Source organism: Cavia porcellus, unplaced genomic scaffold, assembly GCF_034190915.1.
Source record: "Cavia porcellus strain 051 isolate PalLab524CR breed Dunkin Hartley unplaced genomic scaffold, mCavPor4.1 scaffold_6, whole genome shotgun sequence".
Taxonomy (NCBI): domain Eukaryota; kingdom Metazoa; phylum Chordata; class Mammalia; order Rodentia; family Caviidae; genus Cavia; species Cavia porcellus.
In genome coordinates, this window is record NW_026947489.1 from 84,049,172 (window position 1) to 84,065,169 (window position 15,998).

The window sequence follows — 15,998 nt, forward strand, 5'->3', positions numbered from 1 at the left end:
ATCCAGAGTTTAAACCCAACCTGGACTACCTAGCAAGACACTGTCTCCAAAAATTTTTGAAAAAGATAAAAAGAAGCTGGCTGTGGAAGCACATACCTGTAATCCCAGCACTCAGCACGCTGAGGCAGAAGGATCACTGTGAACTCTAACGCCAGCTTTAACTATATTTACCAAAACTGTCTTAAAAACTAAATGTTATTTTGTTAAAGAAGCATTTATTTGGCTTGACATTTTAAGAATTTAGTTTCTGAGCTGCGCATGGCAGTACACACCTATAACCCTGGCACTCAGGGCATTGGGGCAAAAGGATCACTTTGAGTTCAAGGCCAGCCTAGACACATAAAGAGTTCAGGGCCAGCCTGAACTGCAAAAGACTGCCAAAAGAAATAAATAAAATAATTAATTCTTTAAAAATTTAGTTTCTGGGAGTGCGGCTGTGGCTACTGCTGCAGCTGGAGGTGGCGGTGGTGGTGCTTTGGAGGCAGCCATGGCAAAGCAGTATGACTCAGTGTGATGCCCCTTTTGTGATGAGGTGACCAGATACAAGAAGCTTGCCAAGATCAGCTAAGGAACCTTCGGCGAGGTGTTTAAAGCCAAGCACCACCAGACCGGTGGCATTGAAGAAGGTACTGATGGAGAACGAGAAGGAAGGGCTCCCATCACCGCCTTGCAGGAGATCAAGATCCTTCAGCTTCTCAAACATGAGAATGTGGTCAACTTGATTGAGATTTGTCAAACCAAAGCTTCCCTGTATAACCGCTACCATGGCAGCATATATTTGGTGTTCAACTTCTGCGAGCATGACCTTGCGGGGCTGCTGAGCAACGTCCTAGTCAAGTTCACGCTGTCTGAGATCAAGAGGGTGATGCAGATGCTGCTCAACGGCCTCTACTACATCCACAGGAACAAGATTCTGCGCAGGGACATGAAGGCTGCTCATCAGGATGGGGTCCCGAAGCTGGCAGACTTCGGGCTGGCCCCGGCCTTCAGCCTGGCCAAAAGCAGCCAGCCCAACGGCTACACCAACCGTGTGGTGACGTTCTGGTACTGGCCCCCAGAGCTGCTGCTCGGGCAGCAGAACTACAGTCCACCCATTGACCTATGGAGTGCAGAGTGCATCATGGCCAAGATGTGAACCCACAGTCCTATCATGCTGGGCAACACGGAGCAGCACCAGCTCGCCCTCATCAGCCAGCTCTGTGGCTCCATCACGCCGGAGGTGTGGCCGAATGTGGACAAGTACGAGCTGTTTGAGAAGCTGGAGCTGGTCAAGGGCCAGAAGTGCATGGTGAAGGACAGGCTGAAGGCCTCCATGCGTGACCCCTACGCGCTGGACCTCATTGACAAGCTGCTGGTCCTGGATCCTGCACAGTGCATAGATAGCAACGACGCCCTCAACCATGACTTCTTCTGATCTGACCCCGTGCCCTCGGACCTCAAGGGCATGCTGTCCACCCACCTGACGTCCATGTTTGAGTACCTGGCACCGCCATGCTGGAAGGGCAGCTAGATCACACAGACCAGAGCCGCAACTTGGCCACCACCAACCAGACAGAGTTCCAGCGAGTGTTCTGATGGCCGGGCCGCCAGTCCTGGGGTGCCCTTTTACTTTCTCTTCTGCTGTGGGACCTGCGTTGCGGAGGCCTCATGGCATTTCAGTTCTTTTCCATGTTTTGTTTAACCCCTTGCCTGGGCACCAGAAGCAGCCAGTGGAGCAGACGAGCAGCACCTCGGCCGAAGGCCAGGGGGATGCGGGGTGCAGTTCCCCCTGACCAGAAGATCTGTGTTTACTTTAGGATGGGAAGCGGGGCTGGAGGGGTTCCCCAAGCGGTGACTTCCTAAGGGGCCAGTGGGACAGGAGGAGGGGCAGGTCCCTCACTGATGCTGTCGCCTCTGCAGGCCTCCTTGGGATGGTGAGGGACGAGAGGGAATCCGAGCTGACCCTGGGAGCCTCCTGCCCCTGGCCTCTGCCCCAGCAGCACGGGGACCTGTGAGAACTCTTGGTTTCTTCAGTAGGAGAATTTTATTGTGTTTTTTGCCTCAGTTGTTCAGGCATTCCTAGATGAAGTCTGATGGGTTATTAAAAGTTGACTTTTTTTTCCAGTTAAAAAAACATTAGTTTCTTAAAGCCAGGCGTGGTGGTGAACAGCTGTAATCCTAGCCCTCAAAATGACCAGGCTGGAAGATGACTGTAAACTCAAGGCCAGACTGGCCTGCATAGTGAGGCCCTGCCTCAATAAATAAAAATGAAAAATCATTTAAAAAAAGAAGCTGGACTTGATAGCACAGGTCTGTAATTTTAGCACTTGGGAGGCAGAGGCAAGAGGATCACCATGAGTTCAAGGCCAGTTTAGACCACGGAACTGTTATGCTCTATATTACTGCTCTAATAACCATCTACCTGGAGCACCGACCACATTGTTATAAATTAGTTATAAACTAACTGAGGTGTCACCATACTGTTCTGTATGCGTCATCACCCTAGTAACCTGTTTGCTGTGTCAACCATGGTTCCCTTTGTGAGAGACAAATGATGCTGTGCTAACCTTTGTTCACTTTGTGAAAAATAAATGTTCCTGGAATTAGCAGACCAAGGGCTGTAACTTAAGAAAAAAAAGAAGGGCTAACCACCAACTGCAAAACATCTCTGACCTCAAGCAAAGGGAAACAAAGGCCTTCCTAAGTCCTGCTCTGTCATATCACTCGGGTAATGTGCTATAAAAATCTGTCAAAATTCTGACTCAGTTGTACAGCTTTGCAAATTCCATCAGCACTGTGTCGCTGGTGCCAGCTAAAATAAAAGTGCTTCTTTTAAAAAAGACATCGTCTCGCACTGTTTTTCATCTTGGAGGCCTTTTTGGGGTACAACAAGAGCAAAACCCTGTCTCAAGAAATCAAATAAAATCCAGTTGTGGTGGCACATGTCTCAGGAGGCTGAGGCAGAAGGATCACCATGAGTTGCAGGTCAACCCGGCTTGCAAACTCAGTTCAACGCCAGCCTAACCTGCTAGGGAAAGCCTATCTCAAAAAAGACAAAATAAAATAAAATTTAAAAAATCAAATAAATAAAGAATTTTAACCAGACATGATAGCACACACCTGTAATCCCAGCACTGGGAAGGCTGAGGCAGGAGAATCACTGCAGTTTGAGGCCAGCCTGGTCTACATAGTTAGAATTAGTCTCAAAAAAAAAAAATTGAAAGCAGTTTAGGTAAATTGTCCATTCTGAAATTATTATATTTTACTTTTAGTTTTGGGTTTTTGTTTTGTTTTGCTTTGTTTTTGGTTTTTGAGAAAAGGTCTCTCTATGTAATGTAGGTTGACCTTGAATTCACTGTATAACCAAGGTTAGTCTCAAGCTCACAGAGATGCTCTTGCCTCAGCATCCCAAATTCTGGTATTACAGGCATGCACCCCACCCCACCCCAGCTTTAAATTTGCCTCTGAATATGAGCTGGTCCTAGTTTGCTGCTTCTAATAAAGAGAAAGTAGCTGATGTGACACAGAGGGCCTCCAAGGGCCATCCTAATGGGATGTCAGCTGCCTCCTGGTCCCACTGGGCTACTCGTCCTTGAGGAGTCTCAGAGAAAACCCACCTGCTGCAGGGAGAATAATCAGCCCCTCAGAGGCCCCGGCAACTCCAGCCACAGTCTCGAGTCCCCACAGCAAAGGGGGAAGTGAGCTGTCCCCGCCAGCCCTGCATACGTTGCAGATGCAGGGGCAAAATTAATACATTTGCTGCATAATCAGCCACAGTCCACAAACCACCCTGCAGTGAGACAGATGGGAAATGAAACCATTTCCTCCTATGGTCAAATGGGTTTTCTTGCTGGTTGCCACCAAAAGCAGCGTCCTGGAGATGTGTGCAAAGGCTGGTGAGTTCCTGAGGACAGAGACACACAGAAAGAGGAACCCACAGCTGTGCTATTTTTAGCAGGGTGGATTCTAGACTGTGAAAAGTGGAGCAGAGACAGCAGAGCTCTGGAGTTTGGAGAACTTGTGCACCTTCAGGTTAGGGGACAGCCACGCCCACAGAGGGAGGGAGGCAGAAGCACAAACCAGGAAGGGGAAACAGGAGTGAAGTTTCTTGCACCGAAGGGGTTCAGGGCATTAGCCTGTGAGGAGGGGACCCCAGGAAGAAAGCCTGGGTGCCAGACTCTTCTTCACCTGCTGCAGACCTCAGAGGATGCCCATACTGACACATGGAAGTCCCAGGACCTGTTTGCTGATGTCCCCTAAGATGTGCTCCTGGTCCATGTATTCTCTAAGTGGGATCTGCTAACCACCAGCAGCAGTCACACAGGAGATCGTGCCAGAAGCATGAATTCTCAAACCCCACCCAAGATCTGTTGATTCTATAAACTTGCAGAGACCAAGACTCTTTATTTTAAAATATCCGGGTGATTCTAAAGACACCAATATCTGAGAAATCACTAAATTAAATAGCTAAGCCTCAGAGAACTCCACCTAGAGAAGTGTGATTTAGGAATAGCTCTGGGGGGATAAAGAGCTGTAAACTGCCAGCAAAACCAATCCTCAAATGGGTGGGGCGGCTCCCATCTGTAATGCCAGCACTTGGGAAGCTGAGACAGGGGAATCAACACAAGCTTAAAGACAAACCGGGCTACATAGTTCAAAGCCAGCCTGAACTACATAGCAAGACTCTGCCTCAAAAAGCAAAAAAGAAAAAGAAATATCCAATTGCAGTGGGTAAAGCAGTGACATCGGGGTGTGAGAGGAGTAGGGGGACCCAGGGTTGTCCTCTAAGCAGATTGAACACAGCACCTTGGCATGGATCTACATAGCCAACACCTTTTTCCCTTTTTATAAATTTTATTTTGATTAGTGAACAGTGCCCAACACATGATGACGACCCTCCCTGGCAGGACTTCTGTACAGGTATAGAAGCCCTCAAGCATCTTCACCGCCCCACCCAACCCCATGCCATCCAGCACTGAACACTTGCTCAGTGTGGGACATGGTTTCCCAGGCACACAGGCTGGCCTCCAGCTCGCTCTGGGACCCAGGTCACACCTCATGGTTCCCAGGCCTCGGGCAGTAGTTGGTGTCCTCTCAGTAGCTGGCATTCCTGGGTGCCCTGGCGCAAAAAGCAGGGGTTTGCCTGGCGGGCAGACATCTTTAAGCACAGCTGGGCCAGCAGCTGCGAGAAGGAAGATGGTGGTGCAGGTTGCGTGTCTGTCCGGCTCCCATTGGGTGCCTGTGTCTCGCGGGGCGCCCAGTGGACCCCAGGGCAGTCGGGCCCTACTTACAGGCGCAAGGAGCCCCAGAAGGCAGAGCGGCTGATCCACAGGTGGGGGAAGAGGTTGGGCAGCCACAGGCTGCAGGGCACCCTGAGGACGATGGGCAGGGCCAGGTGGGTGTGCAGGGGAGGCGCCCAGCCTGCAGCAGTCAGGTCGCCTGGGTGGAGCGGACTGCTGCGCACATGCCGCAGTATGGTCAGGCCGCGGGTTCGGGCCCCCGGCTCCCCGCTGCCCAGGCTGCGCACCAACTCCAGCAGCCAGCGCCGCGCCCCCGCCGGCCCCACCATACTCACTCTGGTGTAGCCATCCGAGGTGGCCCAGGCCTCCAGCTGGATCAGCGTGTGGCTGTCCTGCTCCAGGCGCCGAAGCTGGCCGTCCCCGTGCGCGTCCCTTGCGCCTAACACGCGCTCCACATCTCTGCTCCACGTCCACGTAGAAGACCAGCTGCTTGCAGAAGTGCTCCGGCCGTGTCCACCAAGCGAGTCCGTCTTTGCCCAGGCCATCGCTGCTAGCCATGGCTGCCGGGGTCACGGACAGCTGAGCTGGGGAGAGAAGCTGGGTAGGCAGTCAGACAGGTTTCATCCTGCAGGCAGTAGGGACTGAGGAAGAACATGCAGTTCAATAGCAGCTAGACTGGGCCTACCTGTCTTCCCCAAAGAAAAACAGTAAATGGAGGAGAATACTAAAATTGGTATCACCTGGTCCCATGAAGTCTAGATAAACATCAGTCACTGAAATGCATAACCCAACCCCTTGCTTGTGTCCTGCTTTGCCACTGGATCAATAATACCTAAGAAACTATACCTGGGATCTTATTGGTTGACCATAGTTTCGCCCCACACTGTACCCACCTCTTGATTCTGTACTCACCTCTAGATCTTGCTCTATAAAATTTCCTTTGACAAGTGGACTCTTTGCACTGCACTTTTGGGTCCCCTCCTGTCCTCAGGAGTTTGATCTCAATCAAACGTTCCTACTCTTCACCTCCGTTGTTCCTTGGAGTTCAGTCTTCAGTTTTTTGAAACTAGAAACTCCACCTATCTGTCTTCTAGCAGGGTGTTCTGCTTTGCCCTGTATCACTGGGACTGGGGGAAATGGCCCAGAGCTCTGGAGCCTTCAGCCTCAGCCTTCAAGTGTCCTAGCACCAGCACTACTGCATCAGCTCCTTTTTAAGGATTGACAGCTGGGTGTGGTGGCTCATGCCTTCAATCCCAGCACTCTGGAAACTGAGGGGAGAGGACCCTTGAGTTGCAGGCCAGCCTGGGCTACACACTGAGTTCCAGTCTAGCGTGAACTACAAACCAAAGCTTTGTTTCAAAATAAATAACTTTTAAGACAAAGTCTCCCTACCAACCTTGCTTGCCCTGTCTAGATGGGAATTTGTCTTGTGATTCTCCCCCTCAGCCTCCAGAGCCCTAGGATTATAGGCCTGTGCCAGGGTACCTGCCCCTCCCAGAATCACCCAGTCACCAGCCTCTCACCCACCCAGGAAATCCAGTGGGCCAGTCTGAATTAGAGCCCCATAACCCAGCTCCTCAAACTGGAGTCCTTTTGTAAAAAATTGTTTCCTCGGTTAAGCTCATGAGTAAGGCAGCTACAGTAGCTAAATCAAGGGCTTGAGAAAGAGTGGGTGAGCAGCCCTGTTGGTAAGAATTAAAATAAGAATTTACAGTAAACTAGGACTTTGGTTAAAGAGTGAACTGCCTGGGGTAGCAGGGAATGAAGCCCACTCCTCACTAATCAGAGATGCAGCCTGCCCTTGCTAAACTCCTGAGTTCTGAGCCATTTAAAATGAAAAAATAATGTTTTGGCTTTTTAATCCTTCTTTTTGAAAATCCCAGTTTCTGTGGTGGTGCCCTTGGGGCTGCTGAGGCAAGGGGATCACTGTAATTTGAGACCAGCCTGAGCTATGAAGTGAGCTCAAGACCAACCAGAACTACCATAGCAAGACTATCTCAAGAAGACGCAAAGTAAATAAATAAGTGAAATCCCAGTTTCCTTTAACCCTGTGTTGAAGAACTGGGTTCGAAGCCTGAGCTGTAATTGGCCATTGTAAATCCACACAGCACCCTGTGCCAGGTGGCCACTAAAAGACCAAGTAATTCCTGTGATCTGCTGATTTGTGAGTCACCACTCAGCCCTGCTCCCAGGCCCCTAGGAGCTATTGTTTATTTCTGATAAGATCTCCTATCCTCTTTTGGTTCTCAATTTAATTTCTTGATGTTTACAGAACCATGAGCTCAGAACCTGTTTTCCCCTACTTCTTAAATCTGCCGGGTTCATGTGACCTGTTACTGGGCCCAATCTGAGAGGGTCCTGATGCTGAAACTTTAACCCACCCTTTTGTAGTAGTTCTAGGTTCACTGACTCCCACTGGGACCTGTCAGTGAGAAGCAAGGGATTTACTAGGCAGCGAGGTAGGCAGCACTCAAGAGTGAAATGTAGACACCAAGTGAAAGGAGAGGCATTGCAGTTTGGAATTGGTAATGTTTTCGTGTTTTGGGCAGTGGTAATCTTGGAATCTAATACTCTGTAGTATTGGCCTTTAGTAATAAAGCAGGAAAGTAGGGCGTGGCTAAAGCGATCTAGGAAAGGAGGCGGGACAAGATCCCAGCACATGCGCATGTAGCAGTTCCCAAGACCTGCACCATGGAAGTCTCGCGAGAACTCCAGCAGGTTCTCTATAAGAGAGTGGAATTCTGACCTCAGCCTGAAGAGTGGGTGACAGAGGAAGGACGGTCCAGGCTAAGGTTTGGCCGCGTGCTCCCTCTTACCTGGTGGCCCACCTTCACTCTGTAGGGTGTGCTTTTTTCCTTTGGCCCAAACTTGTTGTGCAGAGCCCGTTTCTTTTCCTATCTCTAATACAATTTTGCTGCCCTTTACGATTGTCTTGACCAAGTCTTTGCTCAGGACCAAAAGAGCCTAGAAATCACATCCAGAAGGAGACCTTTGCACCCCAAAACCCGGTAACATGAGATCATCTGGATGGTTTCAATGGTGGTCTAATGGGATAAGCGGTCTGTTCACAGGAGAGGGTGGACTGTTTGCAATCCAAAAGAGACTGCCAGGACTCATTTCCAGGTGGAAGGGAACCACCGAGGCTTATTGTGTTCCAGGAAAAGAGAGAAAATAGACAAATAAGCTGGGCTTGTGTGCTGACACTGTAGCTAGATTTGAACTCAGGATAACTCTCCTGCCTCTGCCTCCCAAGAGCTAGGATTACCAGGGCTGTGCAGCCCCCCACCAGGTTTAGTGTGGATTTCCGGCCTCCAGCCACTGGCCTGCCTCAGGCAGGGAGTTACCACTCCTTGCTTCTTTCCTTTTCCTAGAAGCTGCTGGTTCCTGCAGGTGGGTGGTGGTGCCCAGCGCTGCTGATTACTCTCTGGTTGCCATCCAGACAGCTGACAAACACATGTCCCCACTTGCCACTGTTAGAACTTTTTTTTTTTTTTTTTTTCTTTTTCCTTTCATTGGTACCGGGGGATCGAACCCACGACTGCCTGCTTGCAAGGTATGCGCTTATGCCGCTGAGCTAAATCCCCAGCCCCCTTGCCACGTTAGAGTTTGTTCAAAAACATCTTCCTTGAGGAGACCTAAACCCAGAATGAAATACTGTTCCTCATTCATGAGTCACGAGAAACAGACAAGAAGCGAAACAGAAACTGCCCAGCCCAACAGATGGGACTCCTGTTTACAGCACCGAAGTATAAAACTACAGAGAGCACAGCTGGGGAAACAAATACGGATGCTTTTTGTTTTCCTCACTTAGATTTTTTTTTTTTTTTTGAGACAGGGTATCACTATGTCATTCAGGCTGGCCTTGAACTCACCAAGCAGCCCAGCCTGGCCTGAAATTTACTGTGATCCTCCTGCCTCAGCCTCATGAGTGCTAGAATTACATGCATGCACAACCGTGGCTGGCTATTCACTTATTTTTTGAAAGCTTTGTTTTGAACTGTCAAGCAGTTTATACGCACCTTCTGAATACATGACAGTTGACAAAATAACTTGCATGATTCCTTGGTTGTTGAAGGTTTCTGCAATGTATGCCAAATAAACCTTCCTTATAAAAATATGTGCCCTAAACCCGGCAGGGTGGCAAATGCCTGTAATCCCAGCAGTTGAGAGGCTGAGGCAGGAGTATTGGGAGTTTGAGACTAGCTTGGGACATAAAGTGAGCTCAAGGCCAGCCTGAATTGCATAGTGAGACCCTGTCTCAAAGAGAGAAAAAATAAAAACCATATGCCCTGGCTGATGTGAAGGCATTTTACAGGTTGACTTTAGAAGTTTATCCTGGAACTCAGGTACCAGGTCTTTATTCATTCAGTAATAACCTGTGACGTTGTGAGCCAACTTGTTGCATCTATTTTAAAAAGTAACCCAAATGTCACATTTGAGAATTGGTTCTGAGTTACTCATTGATGTTACATTTGCTAAAATACAGCAGTTGACCAACACAGGAGCTATTCACAAGAACAAAGAGATTTCTGGAAAAAGGTTTCAAATTCACCATAGAGAAATGTATAGTACAATCTTTGGATTTCAGAAAGACTCCAGTATGGTGAAAAATACCACAGTATGGATACTGTCAATTTTACACCATGGTGATAAGACTGACAGTGAGCTGGGTGTGGTGGCGCGTCCCTGAAATCACAGCACTTAGGAGACTGAGGCAGGAGGATCCTGTGAGTGCAAGGTCAGCCTGTGCTACACAGTGAGTTCCAAGCTAGCCTGGAACACATTATAGCAAAGTAAAGTAAAGTCGTACTTTTTTTCTTGAGACAAGGACTTGACATGCATTTCAGGCCAGCCTTGAACCCACCATGAAGTCCAGGGTGGCCTAGAACTCACAGTGATCCTCCTTCTTCAGTGTCTCCCATGCTGGGATTATGGGCATAAACCACCACAAAATAATATTTATGCCTTCAACATTTCACCATGATGATAATACTGATAGTAAAGCCTGTTGGTGGTGCACGCCTGTTATCCCAGCACCCACAGGGCTGAGACAGGAGAATCCAGGAGTTCAAGGTGAGCCAATGCTACCTAGTGAGTTCAAGATTAACCCAGACTACCTAGGAAAATCTTGTCACAAAGTAACAGACAAATGAAAAAAAGATTGTTAGTGAATACTCAAATGGTAAGTCAGAGATGGTCACATTTTACAACTAAACAAAAGGCAAAGTAGATGTTGCAGCAACTATGATGTCTCTCGAAACACAAAGCATTGCCCAATGATTGGGTTTTACTCAATCTTAAAAATGTCAGGCATAGATAGTTTCATAATTTACAAAAAAAAACCCCACAAAATATCATGAAGAAATTTTCTTAGAGGAATGGGACTGCAACTGATAAATGATCAATTATAACAGAAAAACAGTATGTATCTGCCCAAAGAACTCAGCAAATTCTAGTGCAGAGTGGTGAAAACATACATGAAACATCACAAGAACCTCTGAAAAAAACAGGAAGACCAGCAAGATGTCAAGTATGTCCCTCCAAAGAAGAAAGAAAACAAACCACATGAGTGGCTTGCTATCAGTGCAAGCGGCAGTTGTGTGCGGAACACGCTGTTCTCCTGTGTGAAACTATCATAGCTGTGTTAACTGAGGGAAAGATGGCTTTTATGGTAGAAATTTATTTGTATGCTCATTGTAGCTCACGTCGGAATATATGTCTGTTGTTATTTTTTAGACTTACTAAGCAAACAAACAGTTGATGTAGACAGAACAGGAAGAGAGGTGACCTGCCTGGGAAGTACAATGTCCTGACTTCAATTCCCAGTACCAAAAAAAAGTGAGGAACAGAAAATGTTGATGTTTATTCTACATACATATTACATAGTAAAAATGTAATATTTTATTATATTCATATCTGACTTTCCTGTTAAGTGCATAGTGTTTAAGATTCATAAAATTGTTTTAAGACTCATAAAATTAAAATTAATTTGCCAAAAGAAATATTCCTAAAAATTAACATGGAAGTTACATGCCCTTTCTAGAATTTAATGTGATGCCCCATGTTAATGTTCTTAGTCCTACATGAATTTCATTGCCCAAAGATTCCTTGGTCGATATCAGTTAATTGAATTCCTTGGCTGTGAAGATGTAACTCAAAGAACTCTTTTTTTCTTTTTTCTTTTCTTTTCTTTTCTTTTTTTTTTTTTTTTTTTGAGACAGGGTCTCACTTTGCAGTTCAGGCTGACCTTGAGCTCACTTTGTAGCCCAGTCTGGCCTCCAACTCGCAAGATCTCCTGCTCAGCCTCCCGAGTGCTGGGATTACAGGAGTGAGCCACCACACCCGCCTCAAAGAACTTTTCTATGATTGTATTTTGGGGCAATGATCTTATAGGAGTAGCAGCAGAGCCTGTCCTCAGCCTGTCCCACCCAGCACCCCTGGGAAAGAACTTGATTGCTTGCAGGGCCTGAATTTCCTTAGGAACATGGAGTCACACCTCAAAGCTTTAAGAGATTATTTCTCCCAAATGAGATTTTGAGGCATTGATGATTAGACATCTCAGGCTAGAATCCTGTTTTATTGTTATTGTTATTGTTTGGTTGGTTTGGTTTTTCTTTTTAAGGGGATAGCATCTCACTGTGCAGTTCAGGCGGGCCTGGAACTCACTGTGTATCCCAGCCTGGACTTGAGCTCCAAGCAGTCCTCCAGCCTCAGTCTCTGATGCTGGGGTTCCCGCATGAGCCACTATGCCTGGCTCCTGAAAAGGATTTGGACCCTAATCATAGACTAAGCATATCAGGATACCTCAGTGACACCCGTGAGCAGATGCATCAGGCAGAGGCAGGAAGTAGGAGAAAACAGAGACACAACTCTAGTAGAAGATCTTATAGGGATTTGGGATTCACTGCAGTCCTGATTGGCCCATTCCATTTGGTTTGGGGGTGAGTGACTGGCTGCCCATTATCTGAGTTCTACTTTTACAAGATATTCCTGGGGCCACAGGAAGGGTGCCCCAGTTTGGGCACAGATGGCTGGGCTCTGGGAGCGCCCTCCACGCACTGAGCCATGTATATGCAGACACCTGCCCCATGGCAGCCCCCAGCCCTCCCTGCAGTGCCCTTAATGCAATCCACAGGGGCAGAGGCAGAGTCAGCGGCAGCACTGTTCCCATGCAGAGACACCCAGAAAGAGGAGGAAAAGCTCAGAACAGGGACCACCGGCTGCACTCCGGGTTTAATTAGACCATGTTTGCAAATAGCAAGGCAGCTAGAATCAATTAAAAAAAAACTTCCCAAAGAACTCCTATTATGGATATTTTCTTTTCTTGATCACCTTGCCTTGTATCGCTGTGCTCAGGTTTCAAGGGCCTGGAATGTCCTTGCTCTGGATGACAGCAAATTGACCCAGCTGATGTCTAGAGGTTTGCTGAGGGCCAGGTAGTACAGCATATTTTAAAACAATGCGGAAGAGAGTTTTTATGAAAGGGAACTTTTCATGGGTGTTTTGGAGTAAGAGATGATGAATTAAGGACCTTTGCGCAAAACTGTAGAGACCCTGAGGAACAGAATCTAAATGGGAATGCACAGAAGAGATGCAAAGTGTCCTAGCCTTGGTAAATTCCATTCCAAACTCAAGCATCTGACTTGGCTTCCTGTACATGGATAACAAACATGTCTCTCAGATCTCTGAGTGAGGGGGGTCCATGGCTCCAGCAACGAAACAATTCTTAGGGTGACCAACGAATAAAGGGTGGCATTCAAGCACTAGTGAGAGGTTGCAGGGGCTCAAGGTCATATTCCTAAAAGGCCGCACATGGCTAGAAGACGAAGCTCTCAGTACATACATGCACCTTGTCCTGAGTGGTGGCTCTGAACTTGCAGACTTGCTCAGATGAGGGTCTCACTGCTACACGCCGAGGGTGCCAGTCGCTGCAATCCCTCTGTGCCTCTGAGTGCTCAGTGTCACAGATGCCATCCTGAATGCCCTAGATCAGGACTGTACTGGGCTTAGAATATTAGAAGTTGCAAGATGTGCTCAGGTGACAAGTTTGGGTTTCACTCATCAGTTTGGTAGGGAATTGCCATGAACTTGCACTCAGATAAATGGTGGCACATTACTCCAGCTGTCCACATAGTGTCCTGGACTTCGGATATTGAGCCTGTCCCACTGTGAGCTCACCACAGACTACAGCATCTGCCACCTGGGGAGCCACCCAGCAGGAGATGAGTGAGCTGGACCCCTGCCCGATCACCACAGACACGTTTCTGGAGCAACCAGAGAGCTGCCACAGCCTGGAGCCAGGTAAGCTCTGCCACGGTTCTGCAGATCACTCCGGCGGGGGTCCAGAGACTCAGGACTCACTCAGCCAACATTAAAGTCCACATCTGCTTCGCACCTGTCACTCCACCCCAGTCAGTCCGGGGCAGCAGAAGGCGCCTCTGCGGATGCCGCATCATCCAGTCACACTTGTGGGGGGCTGAAGCAGGAAGATGAAAGTTCACAAGTAGGGTAGGCAATCTGGCAACATGGGGAGAATCCCCTCAAAATGTGTATCTGTCTATCAGTCTGTTTCCCTGAGAAGTGTTTTGTTTTGTAGTTCAGGTCAGCCCTGAATCTCCTCTGTGGCCCGGGCTGCCCTGCAACTCAGTAATCCTGTCCCCTCAGTCTCCAGAGTGCTGGGATTAAAGGCGTGAACCACCACACCCGGCAGTGCCAACCTTTAAAAAGGAGTCGAGGCAGTGGGGGTGTGGGCCAAGGAGCAGAAGGCTGAGGCAGGAGGCTCCAGAGCTGCAGAACATTTCTTCCAGTCCCAGAAATCATGGAGGGAATTGCTGGAGGCCATGGACCCGCCTGGTGGACCCAGCCCGAGCACTTCCGCAGACCGCTGGTCTTCTACATGGACGCAGAGCTGGAGGAGCGCCTGTTTGGCGGCAGGGACAGCGACCTTCGGCTCCTGGAGGAGCACAGCCACACGCTGATCCAGTTGGAGGCCTGGGCCACGGCGGACGGCCACACCCGCGTGACCGTGGTGGGGCCCCTGGGGGCGCAGCGCTGGCTGCAGGAGCTGGTGCGCAGCCTGGGCAGCCGGGAGCCAGGCAGCCTGGCCCGGGGCCTCCTGATGCTGCAGCGTGTGCGCAGCCGCCCGCTGAGCTTGGCAGATCTGGATGCGGCAGGACGCGGGGAGCCACCCCCAGGGGACCTGGCCCGGGCAGCCTGAGCACAGTGATCGCCCTGCAGCTGCCTCCAGTTCTCCTGGTCTTATGGATTTGCTGCTGTGCCTGCTGGGGGAGCTTCGTGTCCATCTGGGCACAGGGCCCGACTCCCCCAAGTCCTAGTGGGCGCCCAGTGAGAGGCACAGAGTGGGAGCCAGGGACGGAGTGGACCGGGATCCTCCGTCTTGCAGCTGCAGGCCCACGTGTGTGGGGAGACTGTCCGCGGGGGAACTGCCTGCTCCCTGCAACAACACCACCGAGGACACCAGCTATTGACTGAGGTCTGGAAGCTGTGAGTTGTGGCCGGGTCCCTAGAGTGAGCTGGAGGCCAGCTTGAGCACCGGACCTGTTCAGTGCGGGACATATTTGGGTGCTGAACATGGTTAGGGTGTTAAGTACATGTTCCCGTTCTCCAATGAGGGTAATCATCATGTGTTGGCTTCACTGATTATTGAACATAGAATTCATTTTCTTTCATACTGGGAATTTAACTCGACCTCTCCATCCCCAGCCCAATATGGAATTTATAAACAAAAAAAATGTAGTAAACTATTGGCTATGTTGGTTCCCATCAAGGCTCTGTATTCAATCTCCAGTATTAGGAGTGAATTAAATAAATGCCAATTAAGACACAGTCCTCTCTTCACTCTTTTTTGTCTTTTTGAGATAGGGTCTTGCTATGCAGCCCAGGCTGGCGTCAAATTCAATGATCTTCCTGCCTCACCCTCCTGAGTACTGGGATTATAGGCGTGCACCACCACGCCCGGTGCTCTCTTCACTCTTGCAGATATCTTTTTTGTTGTTCGTTTTTTGAGAGAGGGTCTTTCTCTATAATTCAGATTGGTGCTGAACTCACTGTGTAAACCAGGCTGGCCTCAGACTTGTCAAAACCCTCCAGAGTGCTGGGAGTACAGGTCAGCGTCACCACGTCACTGGCTCTTTCTTTTGAGACAGGGTATTACCATGTACTTACGCTGACCTGGAAATTGTGATCTTCCGGCCTCTGCTTCTTAGGGCTGGGATTGCAGGCCTGCACTCCACACCCAACCTCCTCTGTACTTTGGTTCTCCCCTTTCTAGGGGTGTTCCCTTCCTTCCCCTGCTGCTACTTTTGCCCCCTTGACCCACGTAAAAGTGGAACCATGCAGGTGGCTCCCCCCAGCAAGGCCCCTGCCACCTGCTGTTTCTGGACCAGCTGCTCCCTCCCACCCCACCCCACTCCCGCACCTCTGTGGGCCCTGCTGGGAGTCTGCCTGCCTCTGCTTGGGAAACACCACTGTTGACTCCAACCTTCAGCTACTGGGCCTTGAGGAATAACTCTGAGCCTTGTGGGGTTGGCACGCAGGGTCCACAGCCCCACCTGGGGCCTGTGTTCTGCAGGGAGCACACAGTGGGCATCTAAGGACTCACTAGGGGAGAGGTCTATAAAGCAAATGAAGCCAGGCAGGAGGGTCGTGTGCATTGGGCTTACTGGCACACTGGGAGGCTGAGGTAGGAGAGGCAGGATGGGAAATAAAAGGAGAGGTGGAGATGAGACCAGAGGGAAAGCAGGTCAAAACCTGTTTTCA

The 15,998-nt window shown here is 49.2% G+C and overlaps 1 protein-coding gene and 2 pseudogenes across 1 annotated transcript; all 3 read left to right on the plus strand.

Annotated features, from left to right (window-relative positions):
* The first annotated feature begins 278 nt into the window (after window positions 1-278).
* Window positions 279-1,575, plus strand: LOC100723629 (cyclin-dependent kinase 9-like; annotated as a pseudogene).
* A 10,813-nt stretch (window positions 1,576-12,388) lies between these two features.
* On the plus strand, window positions 12,389-13,712 carry LOC111755932 (F-box/LRR-repeat protein 20-like; annotated as a pseudogene).
* A 325-nt stretch (window positions 13,713-14,037) lies between these two features.
* LOC100731371 (KH homology domain-containing protein 1-like) lies at window positions 14,038-14,436 on the plus strand. Its single transcript, XM_003467024.1, has one exon. The coding sequence runs from the start codon at window positions 14,038-14,040 to the stop codon at window positions 14,434-14,436; it is 399 nt and encodes a 132-aa protein (XP_003467072.1).
* Window positions 14,437-15,998: the final 1,562 nt, after the last annotated feature.